At 47.7% G+C, this 19,594-nt stretch overlaps 1 protein-coding gene and 1 long non-coding RNA gene across 2 annotated transcripts in view; both read right to left on the reverse strand.

The window, feature by feature from the left end:
- The window catches only part of Scarb2 (scavenger receptor class B member 2), a 62,081-nt gene extending 56,669 nt beyond the window's left edge, over positions 1-5,412 (reverse strand). The window contains exon 1 of the mRNA XM_006987219.4: positions 4,928-5,412. Coding sequence (XP_006987281.1) covers positions 4,928-5,044 — 117 coding nt within the window. The 5' untranslated portion in view covers positions 5,045-5,412. The remainder of the gene's footprint in view (positions 1-4,927) is intronic.
- A 4,770-nt stretch (positions 5,413-10,182) lies between these two features.
- On the reverse strand, positions 10,183-13,880 carry LOC143267652 (uncharacterized). The gene is made up of 2 exons (XR_013043018.1): positions 12,954-13,880; positions 10,183-10,683 (listed from the first exon to the last, which is right to left on the reverse strand). It is a non-coding gene; the product is annotated as an uncharacterized LOC143267652 (long non-coding RNA).
- Between the last annotated feature and the right edge of the window lie 5,714 nt (positions 13,881-19,594).

Consider the following 19,594-nt stretch of genomic DNA (forward strand, 5'->3'; position numbering starts at 1 on the left):
CCTTCTGCAGGAACCATGTCTGCCTGCATGCTGACATGCTTCCCACCATGACAATAATGGACTAAACCTCTGAAACTGTAAGCCACCCCCAATTAAATGTTTCCTTGGTAAGAGTTGCTGTGGTCATGATGTCTCTTCCCAGCAAAGAAACCCTGACTAAGACACAAGCCATCCAGGGCTACATAGTGAGACCTTCTCTCTCTCTCTCTCTCTCTCTCTCTCTCTCTCTCTCTCTCTCTCTCTCTCTCTTTCTCTCTCTCTCTCTCTCTCTCTCTCTCACACACACACACACACACTTCAAGATCTATCATGAAGTTCTGGATAAAACACAGGCCCTACCTTCAAAGGCCCTGCTCAGATTCAGGTTCCCCTCCATCTTCCATTCCCTCCATCAGCCATCCCCTCCAACATCTTCCATCTCCATCATCTTCCATCCCCTCCATCATCTTCCATCTCCATCAATCATCTTCCATCTCCATCATCTTCCATCCCCTCCATCATCTTCCATCCCCTCCATCTTATTCCATCCCCTCCATCATCTTCCATCTCCATCATCTTCCATCCCCTCCATAATCTTCCATCTCCATCATCTTCCATCTCCATCATCTTCCATTTCCTCCATCTTCCATCCCCTCCATCTTCTTCCATCCCCTCCATCATCTCCCATCCCCTCCATCTTCCATCCCCTCCATCTTCTTCCATCCCCTCCAACATCTTCCATCTCCATCATCTTCCATCCCCTCCATCATCTTCCATCCCCTCCATCTCCCATCCCCTCCATCATCTTCCATCCCCTCCAACTCCCGTAAAAGCCCCCAAGACATTGAGAAGCTGGTCCTACTAATTTCTTCATGGCTGGCTTTGAATAAACTTGATTACTTCCAACCAACACTTGTGTCTAAATTTTGCTCATACCAAGCAGGCAACTGGGATATATAGTTCTAATATCCACTCCATCCACTATATTTACTGGCCAAAATAAAAGTCCCACTTCCGTCTGCTGTGCCAATCTAGAACTCAAGGACAATGATCATTCAAGATAAACTCTTTTCTTTTATTTTGATGTGTGTATATGGGTGTATGTGGCTATATGTGTGACTACATGTGCACATGTCCATGTGCAAGTGGATGTTAGAGGTCAATGTTGAGTGTCTTCTTCAGCCAAGTCTCTTTATCTGTTTGTTTGTTTGTTTGTTTGAGACAGGGTCTCTCACTGAATCTAGAACTCACCGATTGGCCAGTCTTGTTGACCAGAAGTCCCAGAGACCCTCTGTCTCTCTGCCTCCAGATTGCTGGGGTTACAGGTACATGCCACCCCACCCTGCCTTTCATGTGGGGTTAGGGGATCTAAATTCAGGTCCCTGTGCTTATCTGGCAAGCACTTTATTTTACGAAATCATCTCTACATCTTTGAGATCAATTTGTGTAACAATTATCTCACTAAACTTCCCACAATTGGCTAAACGGGTGCATTTGAATTTCGACCTTTGCCCCATTCCTGTTTTTCATATTATACAAGTAGGGGAATGGACAATCTTCCAAGGAAAATAGTAAGAATTGGCGGTATCCGAGTGACTACATTAAAGTCAACTTACAAATGAACCATCCCATAGAAATACTATTGGAAGCAATGATGGCTGCCACATATTGATCACCTAGTCCTTATGTGATATTCAAGTGCTCTATGCTTAGCCTACAGGGTCGGGTTTTATGGGCCCTGAAGCTTCTGCAATTCAAAGGGCCCTTCCTAAGAAGGAAAAAAATTGGACACAAAATTAAACACAGGGCTTTGGAAGGACCTGTGCAAGCAAAGGACCCAAAGCTTATACTTCACGAGCTTCATGAAAATACAACTAGGTGCCCAAGATGGCTCACGTTTCCCATCTCCACTTTCATAAGAAATGAAAATGAGGCTTAGAGAAGTTAAGTGACTTGCCCAAGGTTAAAATCTTGAGAGTGTCACATTTCAGATCTGAACATAAGGTGTCTAATTCCTAATCTCATGAAGTTTCACTGTGTGGCTTCTAATAAAAACAAAATTGTTATCATGTCATTAAACACTGACTACATGGTGTGGAATATTCCTTTACACTGTATGAATACATGTCACTGATTGGCTTAATAAAGAAGCTGACTGGCCAATAGCTGAACAGGATAAGGTTAGGCAGGAGAGCCAAACTGAGAATGCTGGGAGGAAGAAAGGTGGAGTCTGGAGTTGCCAGCAGATGCAGGAGAAGCAAAATGGGCATGCTGTACTGAGAAAAGGTACCAAGCCGTTCGGCAAAACATAGATAAGAAATATGGGTTAATGTAAATGCAAGAGTTCTCTAGTAACAGGCCTGAGCTATTGGTGGAGCATTTATAATTAATTAAGTTTCTATGTGGTTACTTGGGAGTGGCTTGTGAGACAGAAACTTCTGCCTACAATATGAACATGAGGACTTTTTTCTTGGAATTTTTTTTTTTTTTTTTTGGTTTTTCGAGACAAGGTTTTTCTGTGTAGCTTTGTGCCTTTCCTGGGACTCACTTGGTAGCCCAGGCTGGCCTCGAACTCACAGAGATCCGCCTGCCTCTGCCTCCTGAGTGCTGGGATTAAAGGCATGGGCCACCACCACCCGACCTTTTCTTGGAAAATTTTATAGTCTTTCTAAATACCTTGGTCATTATTATCAGTGCCCAAAGACAAGGAAACATGAATAAATAAATAAATATTATAGGCTGGAGGTAAAGCTAGTTGGAAGAGCGTCTGTCTAACATGCAAGAAGCCCTGTTTTGATTATAGCACTGCATAAACCAGGCGTGACCCCAGCACTCAGGACACGAAGGCAGGAGGATCAGGAGTTCAAGGTCATTCTCAGCTTGACAGTGAGTTTGAGGCCAGCCTGGGCTACAAGAGAAACCCCTCCCCTCAAAAGAAAAAAAAAATTAACAGAGCCAGGTGTAGCGATGCATTCTTATGATGCCAGCAAATGGGAGTCTGAAACAAGGGCTGTGCGTTCAAGGACCAGCCTGGGCTACATAGTGAGACTTTGTCTCGAAAGGAAAAACTAAAAGGAAGATTCAGTAAGTAGTCCCTGGTTACTCAACTGGCCCACGTGGAGCCAACATCCGTTCCCTGCACGTCCCATCTGCGGAGTCCTTCTCGGTCTTCCCCTCCGTTTGGTGTGACCACAGGTTACCCAGGCAAGTGCACACTGGTAACCTCCAGTTGACTTAAGCCACCCCCAATCCAGCTGCCGAAACTAACACATTTCCTTTCTGTCAGGCAGCACCACGTGGTGCCCCGCTCTGCAGCTGGGTTTGTGCCTCTTTCTAAGTCTCCTGTGTTGTAGCATATCAGCCAGGTCCTTCCCAGCAAGAAAACCACTTGTGGCCCACAGAAACTCCGGTCCCACGATGCTGCCTCCCACATCTCCCTCTGTGGATGAAACTGAATTCAGAAGAATCAGAGTGGTTACAGATGAGGTGCTGGGAGAACTACCAGACCCCGCCCCCCCCAAAAAAAATTTTTTTAAATAACCTGACTGTTGTATCCCTTAGCTCAAGCCACCAAAGCAAGAGTCTAAGACGAGCCAGGAATTTAGATGGGGGGGGGGGTAGAGAAAGGTTTGTTTTTGCCCTTGAACACACAGGCTCAGGGAAACAACAGTCTCTGAGAGGCTGAGACAGTAGACCTGGTCTTCTCTTGGCAATGCCATCTCGTTAAGACTCGAATGGAGCTTTGCCTTGACACTTAAAAAAGTCTTGCTGGGTGGTGGTGGCGCACACCTGTAATCCCAGCACTCGAGAGGCAGAGGCAGGAGGATCTCTGTGAGTTCGAAGACAGCCTGGTCTCCAAAGCGAGTTCCAGGAAAGGCACAAAGCTACACAGAGAAACCCTGTCTGGAAAAACCAAAAGTCTTTAATTGCAGGATTCCAAGTCAGTGGTTATTGCGGGAAGTCTCTGTTTAGGGACCTCATCGACTGCCATTTGGAATAACTGATTCCCAGCACACCAAGCCTAAGCCTTCGGACCTAGGTGGCGGCAGCGGAACATTGTGCCTAAGCATGAGGCTAATGAGAAAGGGCCACTCCAGTGACATGTTTATGCATCCCTTTACTTTTAAAGGAGAGTGATCCTAGTAACTCTCTCCTGTTCCTCTTTCCACTGTGCTTGGTGGATGGGGGTGGATGGATAAGGAAGAAACGGCGTGGGCAGTCGCAGGATGGAGACGTCTTTCACACGACCAGCTTTGCAGCCCGCAATCATCCACTCTGAGAGACAGGCCCGGATCCTTAGAGGGGCCTAAAGGCACCCCCAAGTAATGACAAGGATGAACAGAAGACAAGGCGACAAGGCTGTCTGAGAGACACAAAGCCGCTAAGCACTGACTGCGATGGATAAAATGTCACCCACTCCAAAAGCCTGGCCTGTTGGCCAACCGCCTTGCCCTACCCTGCCCAGGAAGTCAAGAACACAATAGACCTCTCACCCATTTCTCATCCTCAGCCCCACTCCGCTTCAAAGGCCGGGCTGGCAGCCAACAAAACCTGCCTCTTCTGCGGCGCTTTTATGCATTTCTGTTTCTTAGTGAAGTGGGAGGAAAACAGGGCTCAGCACAGACTGGGTGCGCAGAGGGGTGGGGAGAAATGCAAACAGTAGAACGTAAACACAAGGCTTTCTTAAAAGTCAAGACCTGTAGACTTATAGGTTATTTAAAGGGAACAGTCACCTCAAGCCTCCCTATGCTGCCAAGCCCGGGACACAGGGGCAAAACAAGGGCTGTGTTCTGCAGGGTCGGCGCCAGCGCGACTCGCCCCACACAGAGTCCGCAGTGGGAGGATGGCTTGGAAAGGCATGCGTGCGCGAACACACAAGCACGCACACACACACACACACACACACACACACACACACACACACACGCACACGCCTAGCCCGCCTCACCTTCTCGATCGTCTGGTCCACCGCCTTCTGGAAGACTCGAGCCACCAGCAACGTGACACTGGTCACCAGCAGCAGCAGGGACAGGGTCCCCGCCGTGTAGAAGCAGCATCTGCCCATAGTGCGCGCGGCTCACGGGCCGGGCCCGCCACCCAACTGCGAGCGGAAAAGGGCCGAGGCCGCAGCAGCCGCCCGAAACCCCGGGGCCTTAGGGCTCCCGCGCCCTCCCGGTGCCGGTTCAAGCCGCCGCCCGCGGGGTGCGCACAGCTCTGGAGTCCGCGCAGGGCGAGCGCGGGGCGAGCACGGCCCTCGCAGCACCAAGTCTGCGCGATCGCGGGCGCCAGGGCCGCCTGGGTTTCGTTTTCTTGGGCTGAAGCAGCCGGGGAGGTGCAGGGAGCGCGCAAAGCGGTGACGCGGGCCGGTGTGGCTCGCCAGCAACCCGCGGCGGCGGCGGTGGCAGCGGCGGCGGCGGGCGACTGCGCTGGGGAAGCGGGCGGGGCGGGGCGGGGACCGCCAGTCATGTGCCCCGCAGCGGCTTCAGCGATTCGGCGGGCGTAGCGTCTGCATCCTCTCCCTGCAGGCGGCGCGGTCATCCCGGGAACTGAATCGCCCTTCCCGATTCGCTCATCCGCTTTCTTTATCGGGCGGGTCCGGGCAGAGGGCCTACTGTGGGCCAAGCCTGGGGAACTCAGGATGGACGTTCTGTTTCCCTTGCTCCAGGGGAGCTCCGGGGTTCGTTGGAAGATTTTAGCAGAGTGTAACGAGTGCTTTTGCAAGGTGCATGTTGATGTGTGGCGGCGACAGCGACATTGGCCTCGTTGGGTTGAACTGGGTCTCCAGGAATATATGAGTGTGTGTCCCCAAAAAAGGGAGGAGGCGTTTCACGGACCTAGGCTAGGGCAAGACCAGTAGGAGTGAAAGCAAAACCTGAAAAACAAGGACTTTCCTTTTGAGTGGGCTCAAGTGTATAATGTATGTGACGCCACGTATGCGGAGAACAGATTTGAGACGCTCTCTGTCCTGATGAAGAGTGTTAGCAGAGAAGCAAGTTCAACGGATGTTTATTGCCTGCTCTGCTCACCATTATGCCTAGGTACCCAGGCCAGGGCATGCACACAGCAAGAACTCAGTAAATGTTAGTTGAATGAGGCTTAGTCCCATGCCCGGCCTTTGATAGTACACACACACACACTCATACACACACACACACACACACACACACACACACACACACACACACACACATCCCCACAGGAGCCCCTATTATGAAGCGGCTAGCTATCCCAGTTCTTCAGGGTCCATGCCAGAGAGAAATGCTGTACAGGTTTATAAGGGGAACCAGAACTGGGATACAGGTGTGATTTTCAGTGATGGAAAGAGGCAAGCAGGGAAGGCTGGGTGGAAAGAAGTGCCTGGCACTACACTGCAAGTTTGGCAAAGCCCTGGTGGTCCTTGAGCCAAATTGGCATGTCCCAAAATTCTGACACATCACAGATGCAGGCCTGACGTCCCTTCTGTGCTTAGCTGACTGGGAGCAACCTTGAGAAGGTCTTTACCAACGAGGGTGGGGGTGGGGAGGGTGTTAAACACCATGGGATAGATTTCAGTAGTGCTCAGCAGCTGAGACCATCATCAGTCACTAATGCCATCTGCAGGGAAGATCTGGGAGGACATTTTTTTTTTTTTTTTTTTTGACCAGTCCATTCTCTTTTTCATTAAGGATTCAACTAACCAGGATGGAAAAGGTTCAAATGAGCGGGGCACTGGAGGCCAGCCTGCACTGTATAGGGAGACGTTGTCTCAAAAGAGGAAAGAAAACAAACAAAAAGGAAGCAAATAAAAGAAGAGATGAAAGAAAGGAATTCAAAAGTTACACTGTTGCCGATGTACTAGGCAGGCGGTCACACTCAGGACCCTTTGCACCTGCACAGATTTCTTTTCTTGTCACGATTCCCTAGACAATAGCATGACTATTTCTACAGCATTACTTTGTATTAAGGATTGTTAGTGATCTATCTAAAAACTGAGGCAGAAGAAAAGTTGTGTGTAGGTTTTATGCACACACCTTGCAGTCTTTTTTTCTTTTACTTTTTACTGTGCTTTTTTTTTCTTTTGTCTATTTTTTTTTTTTTCAATTTTAAGAAAGGGTTTCGTGCATCCCAGCATGGCCTCAATCTTGCTATGCAGGAGGAGGATGAACTAATCTTCTTGCCTTTACTTGTCAAGTGCTTACAAGTACTGGTGTTCGCTATTTCTGGTTCTGATGTGCTGGGGATCGAACCCAGGGCTTCTTGCGTGCTAGGCAAACACTCTGCCTTCTGTAGTTATGTCCCCTAGCCCTACTGTGTCATTGTCTATTAAGGGATCTGGGCCTCTGCAGAAGCCCCAGAACCAATCTGCTAAGGATTCTGGAGAACACTGAATCACTTGACAAGTCCAGCCATTTGCTGTATGGCATCAGCTCTTGACTGAGGGAAGATGCAGGGCGCTTGGTTTCCCACGCCCTCCCTGTTTCTACTCTGTGACTACTGAGGATCAGGAGACGGGAATCAAGAGGCTGTGCTAGGACTTGGTGAGATGGCGTGATGTCATGAGAAGGGCGACACATTCTCTACCACTTCCACTGGCCCTTCCTTCTCCTTTTGATTTGTGGCAGACACAGTGATTTGTTAGATCGGTAGGACATAGCAGAAATGACTACATCTTCGCACAGCTGCTTCCGATTCCTGCTGTCTAAACTTCTGAGACAGTCTCATGGATTCCAGGATGACCTGGAACTCGATATGTAGGAGGATGACTTTGGACTTCGGAACCTCCTGCCTCCCTCCACGCACCCACCCACTGCTCTGCTCTGTGCCTCAGTTTGTTTGCCCCCAACTCTCCTTCCCCCTTCTCGGGCATGGATGGGGGTTTTGCTGCAAACCCTGTGTCCTTTCTTCCCCTAAGTAGGAAAAAGTCGGCTTTTCTAAGCAGCCTGAATTCAGTGCTTATCACACCACTCACAGGCTCCTGGTCACGGGACTCCTATTCCCGCCTCTCCTTTCTAAATCAGATTCTATTGGCTGGTTCATCCTGGATCACAAACTCCAGAGACAACTACCAGTCATTCCAGCCCTGACCCCTAATTCCAGGACAGCGCCTTCTTCAGTTTCGTACACGTGTGCCCTACTAAAACATTTCTCTCAGTCTCCTCCCTCGACCCTTCCTGTGCCCCTCCCCCCATCGTGGCCTTTTGAATTGCTTTTTTTTTTTTTTTTTTTTTTTTTTTTTTTTTTTTTTTTTTTAAAGGTTTATTTATTTATTATGTATACAGTATTCTGCCTGCATGTGTCCCTGCAGGCCAGAAGAGGGCACCAGATCTCATTACAGATGGTTGTGAGCCACCATGTGGTTGCTGGGAATTGAACTCAGGACCTCTGGAAGAGCAGTCGGTGCTCTTAACCACTGAGCCATCTCTCCAGCCCCTGAATTGCTTTTGTATAGATGTGAATAACTATATAAATGCAGCCTGCTGAGTCCATTTAGTGTTGCTTATATGTACATGTTTGGTTTTGTTTAATTTGGATAACCAGTGAGTGGCATCGTCTCTGGGGAAGACTGATTCTCCCCCTCTCATGGGTCATTGATTGCCTCTAGATCTTCATCTAGGGGTAGGAGCTTGTGTGATTTCCCCCATCCATGTTGGCATGTCAGTTGGTGGCTTTGAATTCACTGCAACCACCCTCTCTCCCCTCCCCCACCCCACCCAGCCCCATCTTGGTCTCCTGGGTGCTGGGATTACGGGTGTGAGCCACCATGCCTAGCACATTAAAGTCCATCTCACTTCGCTTGTATGTAGTTTCAGGTGATCTCATTGTGTAGTCCAAGCCGGTCTCAGACTCAAGATCTTCTTGCCTCAGTTTCCCAGTGTTAGGATCACAGATGTGCACCACGATGTCAGGCACTTGAGGTCCCTTCCTGTCTTTGAGTCACTACAAGAGTAATAGACTAGATAGATAGATAGATAGATAGATAGATAGATAGATAGATAGATAGATAGATAGATAGATAGATGAGAGAAAGACAGACAGACAGACACGAGAAGTCTGTCTGTCTGTTCAGGGTCCACACACAGGGATCCCAGTCCATTTGTCCTCGGTTTACCTTCCCAATGAAGCTCTTTTTTTTCCTGTTTCTTCGATGTCTGCTTTCCCTTTAAATCTCTGGCCTGAGCTGGACAAAAACCTCTTTTTGCTTCCTCTGAGCACAGCTGACCAGACCAGGATTTCAAAAATGTACTAAATACAATGACAGAACAAGAATGTCCTCATTTTAAAAAACAATGTGTGTCCCCAAAATTATCAGGCTATAATCCCACAGTAATTTCCGTCTTACCCTGCTGCCTGGTACAACCTGGCCTGAACACTTCCCTATTCGGTTAAGTCTTCTCTACCACATGGCAGTGACTTTCATGAACCTTGGGCAGGATACTGATCAGCTTCTCAAAGCCCTTTGGGACTTCCTCATTTCTGGTCTATGAGACATACGGAGCTATTATTTTAATTGCCATGGAATCATCTCACCTGCAGGTGAAATGCCGCCCCTCCCCCCAAGGTGAGGCCCTGGCTGCCAGGCATGCAGGCAAACAGCCCTGAGAAAGGCAGGTCCTCCTGCAAGGTCAGCACCCCTAGGATGGAGAGGCTGACACCCTGGAAGGAGACAGAGGCTTTCCTGATGACCTCTCTGTACATAAAGTCAGAATACTTCATCGAAGAAAAACAAGTACACTTGGGGATGAGTGCTTTGTTGATAGCTCACAATTCAGAACTCAGAAATGAAGAATTTTCTCCCCGAGACTGTTGGTCAGGAGCAGGAGAGGAAGAGACCACTTTCTTTCTTTTCTTTTCTTTCTTTCTTTCTTTTTTTTTTTGGTTTTTCAAGACAGGGTTTCTCTGTGTAGCTTTGTGCCTTTCCTGCAACTCACTTTGGAGACCAGGAAGGCTTTGAACTCACATGGATCCGCCTGCCTCTGCCTCCCGAGTGCTGGGATTAAAGGCGTGGTCACCACCGCCCAGCGAGATGACTTTCAATCATTGTTTTAACATTATTTTTTGGTTTGGAGGGACAGGGTATCACTAGTAGCCTAGACTGGCCTGGAACTTGTTGGGATGCCCAGGCTGTCCAGGGGCTCAAGATCCTAGTGCCTTGATCCCAAGTTCCACCTTAACTTTAGGAGATTGATGTCACACTCGAGGTCAACCACATAGTCATTGTGTACCTTTCTGTTGAAAGCGGTCATTTATTCACTGTAAGCACTTGTTGTATACACCCAAGGCCTCACATGGGCTAGAGAAGCATTCAACAACTGAGCTACACCCAGCAATACAGCATACTTCTAAATAACCTGCTCAGCTTCCAATGTCACGGCCAATCTCTCTGGTTCCTTTTGAAGATTCATGCTGCTCATCCCATCGTAAGGAGCTTCGCCTTCTCCTCTGCCAGCTGGTCTGGCATTTTGGCCTGCCTTCATCAGAAGATTTCGACAGAACCAATGCAGTTCTGATGCTGTCAGACCTGACAGGAACCAGCTCCCTCCATTACCTTCTTTGGGATCCGACCGCCATGATAGAAGTTCTGATTGGGGAACTTCTGTTAGACTACTGAATGGGGAGACATCCTGTGACCCTGGAGAGGAACAGGCCATCACGGGTGTCAGCTCCAGCAAAGTACCCAGATGAATCCAGCTTTTTGCCCCATGGGAGAGAGGTGATCAGCTATCCCTGTAGATGAATATGAAGAATAGTAAATACATAAGTGACTGTGGATTAAGTTAGTAAATTGGGAGTGACTTGATACACTATGAAATATTTAAAAAACACCACATAGTGAACTGGCTCAGCAGTAGAATGATTGCTGTACAAGCCTGCTGACTTCAATCCCTGGAACTCACAAGGGAAGAGGAAATCATTCCTGAAAGTTGTCCTATGACCTTGCAGTGTGAGTGCGCGCACGCACACACGCGTGCACGCGCACAGACACACTCTAAAAATTGAAATAAGACCTCTAATCCCAGCACTTGGGAGGCAGAGGTAGGTGGATCTCTGTGAGTTCAAGGCCAGCCTGGTCTACAGAGCGAGATCTAGGAAAGGCACAAAGCTACACAGAGAAACCCTGTCTCAAACCTCCCCCCCCCAAAAAGTACTTGTTGCTCTTGCAGAGAAGGACCCAGGTTTGATTCCCAACACCCACGTTGCAGCTCACAACTGTCCCTAAATCCAGTTTCAGGGGAGCTGATGCCCCTTCTTACTTTTGAGAGCACCAGGCGTGAGAGCGGTACACAAGCATTCATGCAGCCAAAAAGCATTCATACCCATAAAATAAATGTAAAAAAAACACTGAAACCGCCGGGCAGTGGTGGTGCACGACTTTAATCCCAGCACTCGGGAGGCAGAGCCAGGTGGATCTCTGTGAGTTTGAGGCCAGCCTGGACTACCAAGTGAGTCCCAGGAAAGGCGCAAAGCTACACAGAGAAACCCTGTCTCAGAAAACCAAAAAAAAAAAAAACCACTAAAACCCAAACCACAAATTTCTTTGTGATTACAAGGTGTAATTCCCTGGAACAGAGCTTATTTGCCACTTTGTTTTCACACACACACACACACACACACACACACACACACACACACACACCATACCAAGGCAGAGGAGGTATTTGTGAGGCTGTCCACAGGCCTCTCTACTGCCTCCTAGTGGCTTCCCCTTTATCATCTTAGTTATTTTTGTTATCTTTGTTTTTATTATCACCTAGGCTAGGGGGACACCCGCCCCCCCCACCTCTCTCTTGCCTTTATTTTGCTTTAGACTCCTTGTAGATTAAGACAATCTTTCTCTAGATAGTCTCATTTCCCCTCCTCCACTCCCACATAAGGATGTAGTGGTTTTGTTTTTTTTTTTTCAAAACATAAAAAACAAGGAAGAGAAAACCAATTTGCCTCATTCCTCTCCTCTCTCGAAGCAACAAGCACAATGTTTTCTTCACATCAAGGCTGGGACTCAAACCTGGGGCTTTGTGCATGCTAACCTAGTGCTTCTAACTAACAGAATGAGTATTGGGGGTGAGGTCCAGGTGGAGTCGGGAGAAAAAGGAGAGAAGAAACCAGCTAGGGTGGCACGTAATCCCAGCTCTTGAGAACCTGAGGCAGGAGGATCTCAAACTCAAGGCCAGGCTGAACTCCATACTGAGGTCCCATTTTTGAAATTTTATGTGCATGGGTGTTTTGCCTGCCTGTATGTCTTTGCACCGTGTGTGTGTCCCTGGTACCTGTGGAGGCCAGAAGAGGGCATCAGATCCCTTAAAACTAGAGTTGCAGGTGGTCCTAAGCTGCCGTACAGGTGCTAGGAATTGAACCCAGATCTTCTGGAAGAGCAGCCAGTGGTCTTAATCATTGAACTATCTCTCTAGCCTGCTTTGGTCCCATAAACAAACAAACAAACTCATGAGTTGGGGCTGTAGTTCAATGGGAGAGCACCTGACTAGTGCTCTACTTGGGTTTGATCCCCAGAGGGGAAGGGCAATAACAGCAGATACCTACACAGGGTGATCTCTCTACATCCATGGCTAGACAGTGGACCTGCTGTACTTCTTTTAACCCTCCCATGGCCCTACGTAGACGATGTTCTATCTCTATTCTCAAAATGAGAAAATAGATACAGACAGGTTGTCAAAGCAACCCGGCAACATATGGCCGATTAGAAGCAAAGCTGGTACTGAGACACAAATAAGCCTGGTACCTATGCAGGCTCATAGCCCATTAGCCCCCGCTTGGGATCCCCAGCTTCATCTCCATTGGCAACCAAAGGAAAGTGATGCGTTTGCTGAAAACACCGTGGCATTAGAACACTTCTCAAGGCGAGCCATTCAGGGGGTGCAGGAGTTGGGATTAGGTCTATGAGAGAAAGTTCCTTTGACTAGATCTTGCACCAGAATGGACAGCCAGGAATGACAGGCAGCTCAGTGGCTACAAAGCGAGTTTCCAAAATCCGTTCTGACCTGAAACCTGTCCTCTCCGGACGTAGTCTGTGGAAGCAAATGAGGGCCGGGCTGTTTCGGAATGGCTTTGCAGCTCAGCGAGGCAATGCCAGCGTGTTACAAAATGTCAGTGCTGACCAACTTCCTGGATGTTGCAAAATCAGGTAGAAGACGCAAACACAAGCATGCAGTTATTCTTTGATGAGTCATTTCGCCAGAAGAAGTGTTGAAATGAGGGTTCGTTTACGCAGTCTCTCCTTCTGAGGGGGAGGCAGGAAGAAAGGAAAAGAAAGCCTGGGTCAAAGGGAACCTTGTCCGTCGCTGATGGTGGCCTGTGGCTATTTAGGCATGAATAAGGATATGGTAGTGGACCAGCAGATAGCGAGCTGGGGTTAAGATAATTGTGTTCGTCAATTGTATGGAGCAATTAGATATACCCCGAGAATAACAGCCTCAGGAAACAAAGGTTTATCTGGACTCATGGTTTGAGTTTTGGGTCCCTGGCCGCTGATTCCCTCACTTCTGGGATGTGATAAGGCAGAAACCCGGGGCAGAACAGCGTGAGAGAACAAAGCTCCAATTGCATTTACCTAACAAATGTTGGCGGTGTAGATTTGTTCATTGAGACAAGGTCTCTGTAACCTCACACTGATGTCAAACTCACAATGGAGCTGAGTACGGCCTTCATCTGTGTGATCCTTCTGCCTCCAGCTGACATGTGGGGATTAAAGGTGTGTGCCTCCAGGCTCTCTGGTCTTCAAGATAAGCAGAGGTAGAGGCCGAGCATGTCTGGTAGAGGTGGCTGTCTGGTCAGGCAGCAGCATTTTTCATGTTGAATAACACTTTCATTTTGTACGTTGTATTTCCTCTCCCTGTTTTTTCCCAGGAGGCATGGAAGTCAGTTATTTTTATCTGAGTAGGCCTTCTTATCTTTGTAAAGTTTGGTGGGAGAATGCCTGTGGGTCTGTCAGCCTGGCTGCAGTCTGCTGCTGTCTGTCTGAGTTGCTGTAACAAAAACCCCCAAGCCATGTACTTTACAAACAGCACCAAAGGCTGAGAGTTCGAAGATCAAGGTGGCCGTAGGATTTTTTTTGTTTTGTTTTATTTTGTTTTTTTTAATCTGGTGGTGGCCCAGTTTAATCTGGTAGTGCGTTCTACTGTGTCCCCATATAGTTGAAGGGGCTTGCTAACTTTCTTAGAACCTCTTACAAGATCACTAATCCTTCATGACCTCTGTCCTTATGATCTCATCACCATTCAAAGGCTTTCCCTCCCAGAACCATCGCTGTGTGTGTGTGAGGGGGGTGGGGTGGGGTGGGGTCAGGACTTCAGCATATGAATGGGGCAGGACACACAAACATCCATCCTCAGAGTACTTAAGAATGGTATAATGATCAATTTATCACTGTGATCAATTATCTGAGGAAAAAAAAACTTCAAAGGGGAAAATTTTATTTTGGCTCACTATATCAGAGGTGTCAGTCCGTGGTCACATGGTTCCATTGTTTCTGGGTTACAGTGAGGCGGAGCAGCCATGGAGGGACTTAAGGACAATGTCACCTCTCAAGGCTTACCCCTGTGCCTATTTCCTAGGAGCACAATGGCCAGAGAGAAAGAACTCAGTGTTTTCATTTTCTCCCAGGAACCTACTTCTTCCAGCTAAGCCTTTCTTCCCAACAGCACATTCAGCTAGGAACCCCTCAATGAATTAATCTGCCAGTGGAATTAGAGTCTTTATGATCCAGTCACCTCTCCAAAGTCCCACTACTTTGGGAACAAGTCTTCAACACATGGGTCTTCACGGGGAACTTCTGTCTAAGCCATAAGAAGTGGTTGTGGGATTACTGACACTTGTTCAGTGCTGGGCACGTTCAGATTTTCATCTCACTTAATCCTTACATCTTCCGTAGGAGGTGCTATTATCATCTTCATTTTATAGATGAAGAAATTAAAACCCCGAGAGGTTAAATAACATGCTTTCTGTTTTACCTTCATCTCAATAGTTGTGCTTTACTGGCTACTAGGGCCGTAGCCTGGGGGGGGGGATTCTGTTCCCCCAGACAATGGCTCTGTTGCTGTTGGTAAAGGCAGCTTTAACTAAATCTCTATTGTTCTTTTTTTTTTTTTTTTTTTTTTTGATGTATTTATTTATTATATATACCCGTATTCCTGCAGGCCAGAAGAGGGCACCAGATACCAGATCTCATTTCAGATGGTTGTGAGCCACCACGTGGTTGCTGGGAATTGAACTCAGGACCTCTGGAAGAGCAGTCAGTGCTCTTAACTTCTGAGACATCTCTCCAGCCCCTCTATTGTTCTAATAAAACGTGCGATTCAAAGGCTGGGGTGAAAACCTTCTAGCTCAGAGAGTTAGAGCAGCAACTGGCTAACTTTCTCTCTTAACCAGCATCCTGGAAGCCACTCTTCTTCCACACTGCCCCCCAAAAACCCACTGTAAGCTCCTCCCTGCTACTTCCTGTCTACTAGTTGCTGGCCCCACCTCTCTGAGTTTAGGTTATTTTTATTTAATTAGCGCAAATGCAACACATCTTTACATTGTTATGTTATGCCCATGTCGAGAGACACCCCCCACTCCCCACCGCCTCACCCCTACCTCCCTACCCAGAGAAAGATTACCACAGAGCCAATATCCGATGCAAAACACACAGGGGTTTATTGATAACAAGCAAGCCCAGGCTCGGTCGATGTCCAATACTCTGACACAGCGGGTAGAGGAGGATGGCCCTGAGCTCTCAGGGTGAGGGGTTTTTAAAGGGAAAAACCACAAGCAGGGTGGTACAAGCCTCTGCATCATATGATTGGGTGAGGGTGTGTAACCTTTGAATTTACTGGTTGAGGGTTACAGTTATCATTTTTGGGCAGGCCTGAACAAATCCCAGGCTTTGTCCTTGAGCTGCCATGGAGGCTGGCTGGTCTCGCACCTTCACATTGACCTATGCATGTAGCTCTTAGTTGGTGAGAGGTCCCAGACAGTAAACAACTGGCTGAACCTTGAGCATTCAGAGTACGTGCAGAAAGGGAGCTACTGCAAGGACTATGTCGTGGCCCTCCCAGAAACTGCTTGCTCAAGTCTCAGGAAACTGAAATTAAGGCCTGAACTCTGAGAGAAGATTGAGTAGCCTTTTATGGCATCTGCTTGGTCCTTTGAGTTAAACAAATTCAGCATAAACAAATGCAACACACCTTTGCCTAGTTAAACAAATGTTCCACAACACCTGCCGACAGTGGACAGCCACTAAGGTACGGAATCGTGAGTCAAACAGGCTTCATGATTCACTAAGTGTTCTGGATTTTATCTGGCCTAGGAGCGTACACTCAGAATTCCAGCACTCTGGAGGCTGAGGGAGGAATCATGAGTTTAGGGCCAATCCAGGCTACATAATGAGACCTTGACTTAAAGAAACAGAAGCAGAACAAAGTGTTGAATTGTATCTGGTCAACAGTTTCATGTTCGCTAGACTGTCCTCCAACTGACTACGTGGCCCACAATGACCTTTAACCTCGGTACTCTTGCTCTACACCTCGGTACTCTTGCTCTACACCTCCAGAGTGCTGGAGTAACAGGCCAGCAACCATCCTTGGTTGTATGTGGTGTTGGGGATCAAGCTCAGGACATTGCACGCTGCAAACATTCTACCAGATGATCACTTTCCCCATGTCAATACCCCAAACCAATCATCCCCGATACCTCCTGCCTTTTGTCCCCATATCAAAGTCATCCAATGAAGATAAAGCCCCTAGTGTAAACCCAATCCGAGGAGTCCTAAAGCGCTTCCAGCTGATGCTTCTTCTGGTCAAGTGGGCCACCTGCTAGCCTCTTACTACTGCAGGTCCAGCTGATCAATACCTAAAAGCCCATACGTAGGAGGTAAAGGTTGGTGGAAAGGGGGTCAGATTTTTCTTTCAGGGGCTGGTCATGAGAAGATAGCAGGGCTGTCCTCTTCAAAGAGCCATCTTAGGAAATTCAGGGCTTCAAAGGGCTTTTGGAGGCAGGGACAAGAGGAACAGGTGCTGATGCACCCAGAGGAATGTCATTCAGGTCAGTGTCTCCCTTGGTCTCTGGATTTGACATCACCCCGAGTCTTGATTTCCCAGGGGCCCGTCACAAGACCTTACTTTTCAGCAGATTAAGCATCCCCTTCGTTTACAGGCCTTGTGTTAGTTAATGGGGAGAATTAAAGAACAGGGAACACGTACCTGAAGGCGATCAGAAGTTACGAAGTTGTAAATCTAAACAAGGATTATTTAGCAGTTAACATCTTAACAATTCAGGTGGAGCTTTTCTTTAGAATTTAGACTGTGGTGGTAATCTAATTGTACTGAAATGTGATTTTGATTGTATGTTAATAAATAAAGTTGCCCGGGGGGTCAGAGCTATTAGAGCCATAACAAGAGTGTGGCGGTGGTGGCACACGCCTTTAATCCCATAGATCTCTGTGTGTTCAGGGATACAGCCAGCATTGGAGACATACGCCTTTAAGACCTAGAGGGCTGTACATACAGACAGTGACGAGGCAGTCACATGTTTGGGTTTACAACCAATGAGAAGGCAGAACAAAATACTTAAAAAGACGAACAGACAGGATATAGCTCTCTTTCGGGAAGCTGGGACACGGCAGGAGGAAGGGTGAGATTTTAGCTCTGAGCTCTGACCTCTCAGCTTTCTCTTTTACATTGTTTCTGTGTTTCTTATTTAATAAGATTGTTGGTTACATCTACATTAGACTGCCTGGCAAAGAAGGGGAGCAAAAATGACTCCGCCAAGGAACAACTTCCAAAGAAAGGGCCACTGTTACGTTCGCTCGCATCCATTTCCAAACATTTTACCCACCCTGGGGAGAGCTGAGCCCCGAGGAGAGTGCAGCAGGTGGACACACAGAAAACTAAGACCTTGAAAACACAACCTCGTTCTCCAAATCAGCCTATGAAAGCGCTTACACCTGTAACCCGAGCTCTGGGAAAGCTGAGGCAGAAGCTGCCACAAGGTTGAGGCCAGCCTGGGCTATCCATGGAGTCCAAGGCCTCCCACAACCTAGCAAGATGCTGTGCCAGGCAAGCAAAGTTTACTAACGGAGTGTTCTCAGTGGAAGCTGTAACTGAGTTAGCAATGCTTCCGGGCATTTTCTACACAGCACTGAGGGTGTGCCAGAGCACAGGAACCAGTACCGCTCCTATCTGGGCCTCACAGAGTTCATGCCCAAAACAGAGCTCAAGTCCAGCAATAGTTCACCCTAACTCTCTGTGTGTAGAATTCCTTACTGAAGCACACTGGATGGACGAGGCTGGGCATAGAGGGAATATTCTAGACTCTAGAACAGAATGGGCTCTGGAGTAGAATCTGGAGCATCGAGCAACACCAAGCACAGAGATCCGTGACTCGGACTAAAGCATCATTTCTTTTGAACACCTAATTGCTCCCCTAGCTATACCCACGCCATGATGGAGATTAAACCCAGGGCCACGTGCGTGGTAGGCAAGCGCTCTACTACTGACTCTATCCCTAACCCACAAGTATCCTCACCTCCTACCTAGAATCCACTCCCCTGAAGGCCTCTGTCTTTAGTATTCAGATTGCGGCCCGTACTAAAAACCTACTGTGTTCTAGAACCTCATCCAGCCACCACAGAAACAATCTCATGGTTGAACTTTCCTGTGCTTTGGTTTCTTCTCCACATTTTAGATCAGGTAATAAACACACACACACACACACACACACACACACACACACACACACACACACACACACACACACAGAGTAAGAATGGCCTATCCTCTTTAGCATGGTTTTCCATTTCCAGAAGAGAATCTGGAGACCAGACAGCAAATATCTCCATCTTACTTTCTTAATTCTACCATATCTGGTTCCAGTAGTATCTAAGATGTCACTTTTTTTTTTTTGAGACAAGGTTTCTCTGTGTAGCTTTGTGCCTTTCCTGTAACTCACTTGGTAGTCCAGGCTGGCCTCGAACTCACAATGATCCACCTGGCTCTGCCTCCGGAGTTCTGGGATTAAAGGCGTGGGCCGCCGCCGCCGCTGCCACCACCACCACCACTGCCTGGCTAGATGTCACTCTTGTTTTGTTTTGTTTTGTCTGAGAGCCAAGAATGTTAGGGAAAACAAACAAACAAAAAAAAACAACAATGGCCGGGCGTTGGTGGCGCGCGCGCCTTTAATCCCAGCACTCGGGAGGCAGAGGCAGGCGGATCTCTGTGAGTTCGAGGCCAGCCTGGGCTACCAAGTAAGCTCCAGGAGAGGCGCAAAGCTACACAGAGAAACCCTGTCTCGAAAAACCAAAAAAAAAAAAAAAAAAAAAAAAAAACAACAATGTTTTGCTGTTGGTTTGTTTTATTTTGGGGATACTGTGGTATTAAATCCAGGGTCTCATACATGCAATGAAAGCATTGCACCATTGACTTGTACCCCCAGCTCCTAAAGCTAAGTATTTGTATGGTGTCCTTTAGGGGAAATGAATTCAATCTCTTAGTTAAACTAAGGAAAATATTGAGAAAACGTGAATGAGTATCAACAGGCCATCATTGGAGCTCCTCTGTGTAACTATTTCTTTCTTGCTGTTGCTCTTGTTAGAGATACATTTGGGCTACACAGAAAGAGAGACCTCCTCTCTTTATTTTTGAGTCAA

This window comes from Peromyscus maniculatus, chromosome 10 (assembly GCF_049852395.1).
Source record: "Peromyscus maniculatus bairdii isolate BWxNUB_F1_BW_parent chromosome 10, HU_Pman_BW_mat_3.1, whole genome shotgun sequence".
Lineage (NCBI taxonomy): Eukaryota > Metazoa > Chordata > Mammalia > Rodentia > Cricetidae > Peromyscus > Peromyscus maniculatus.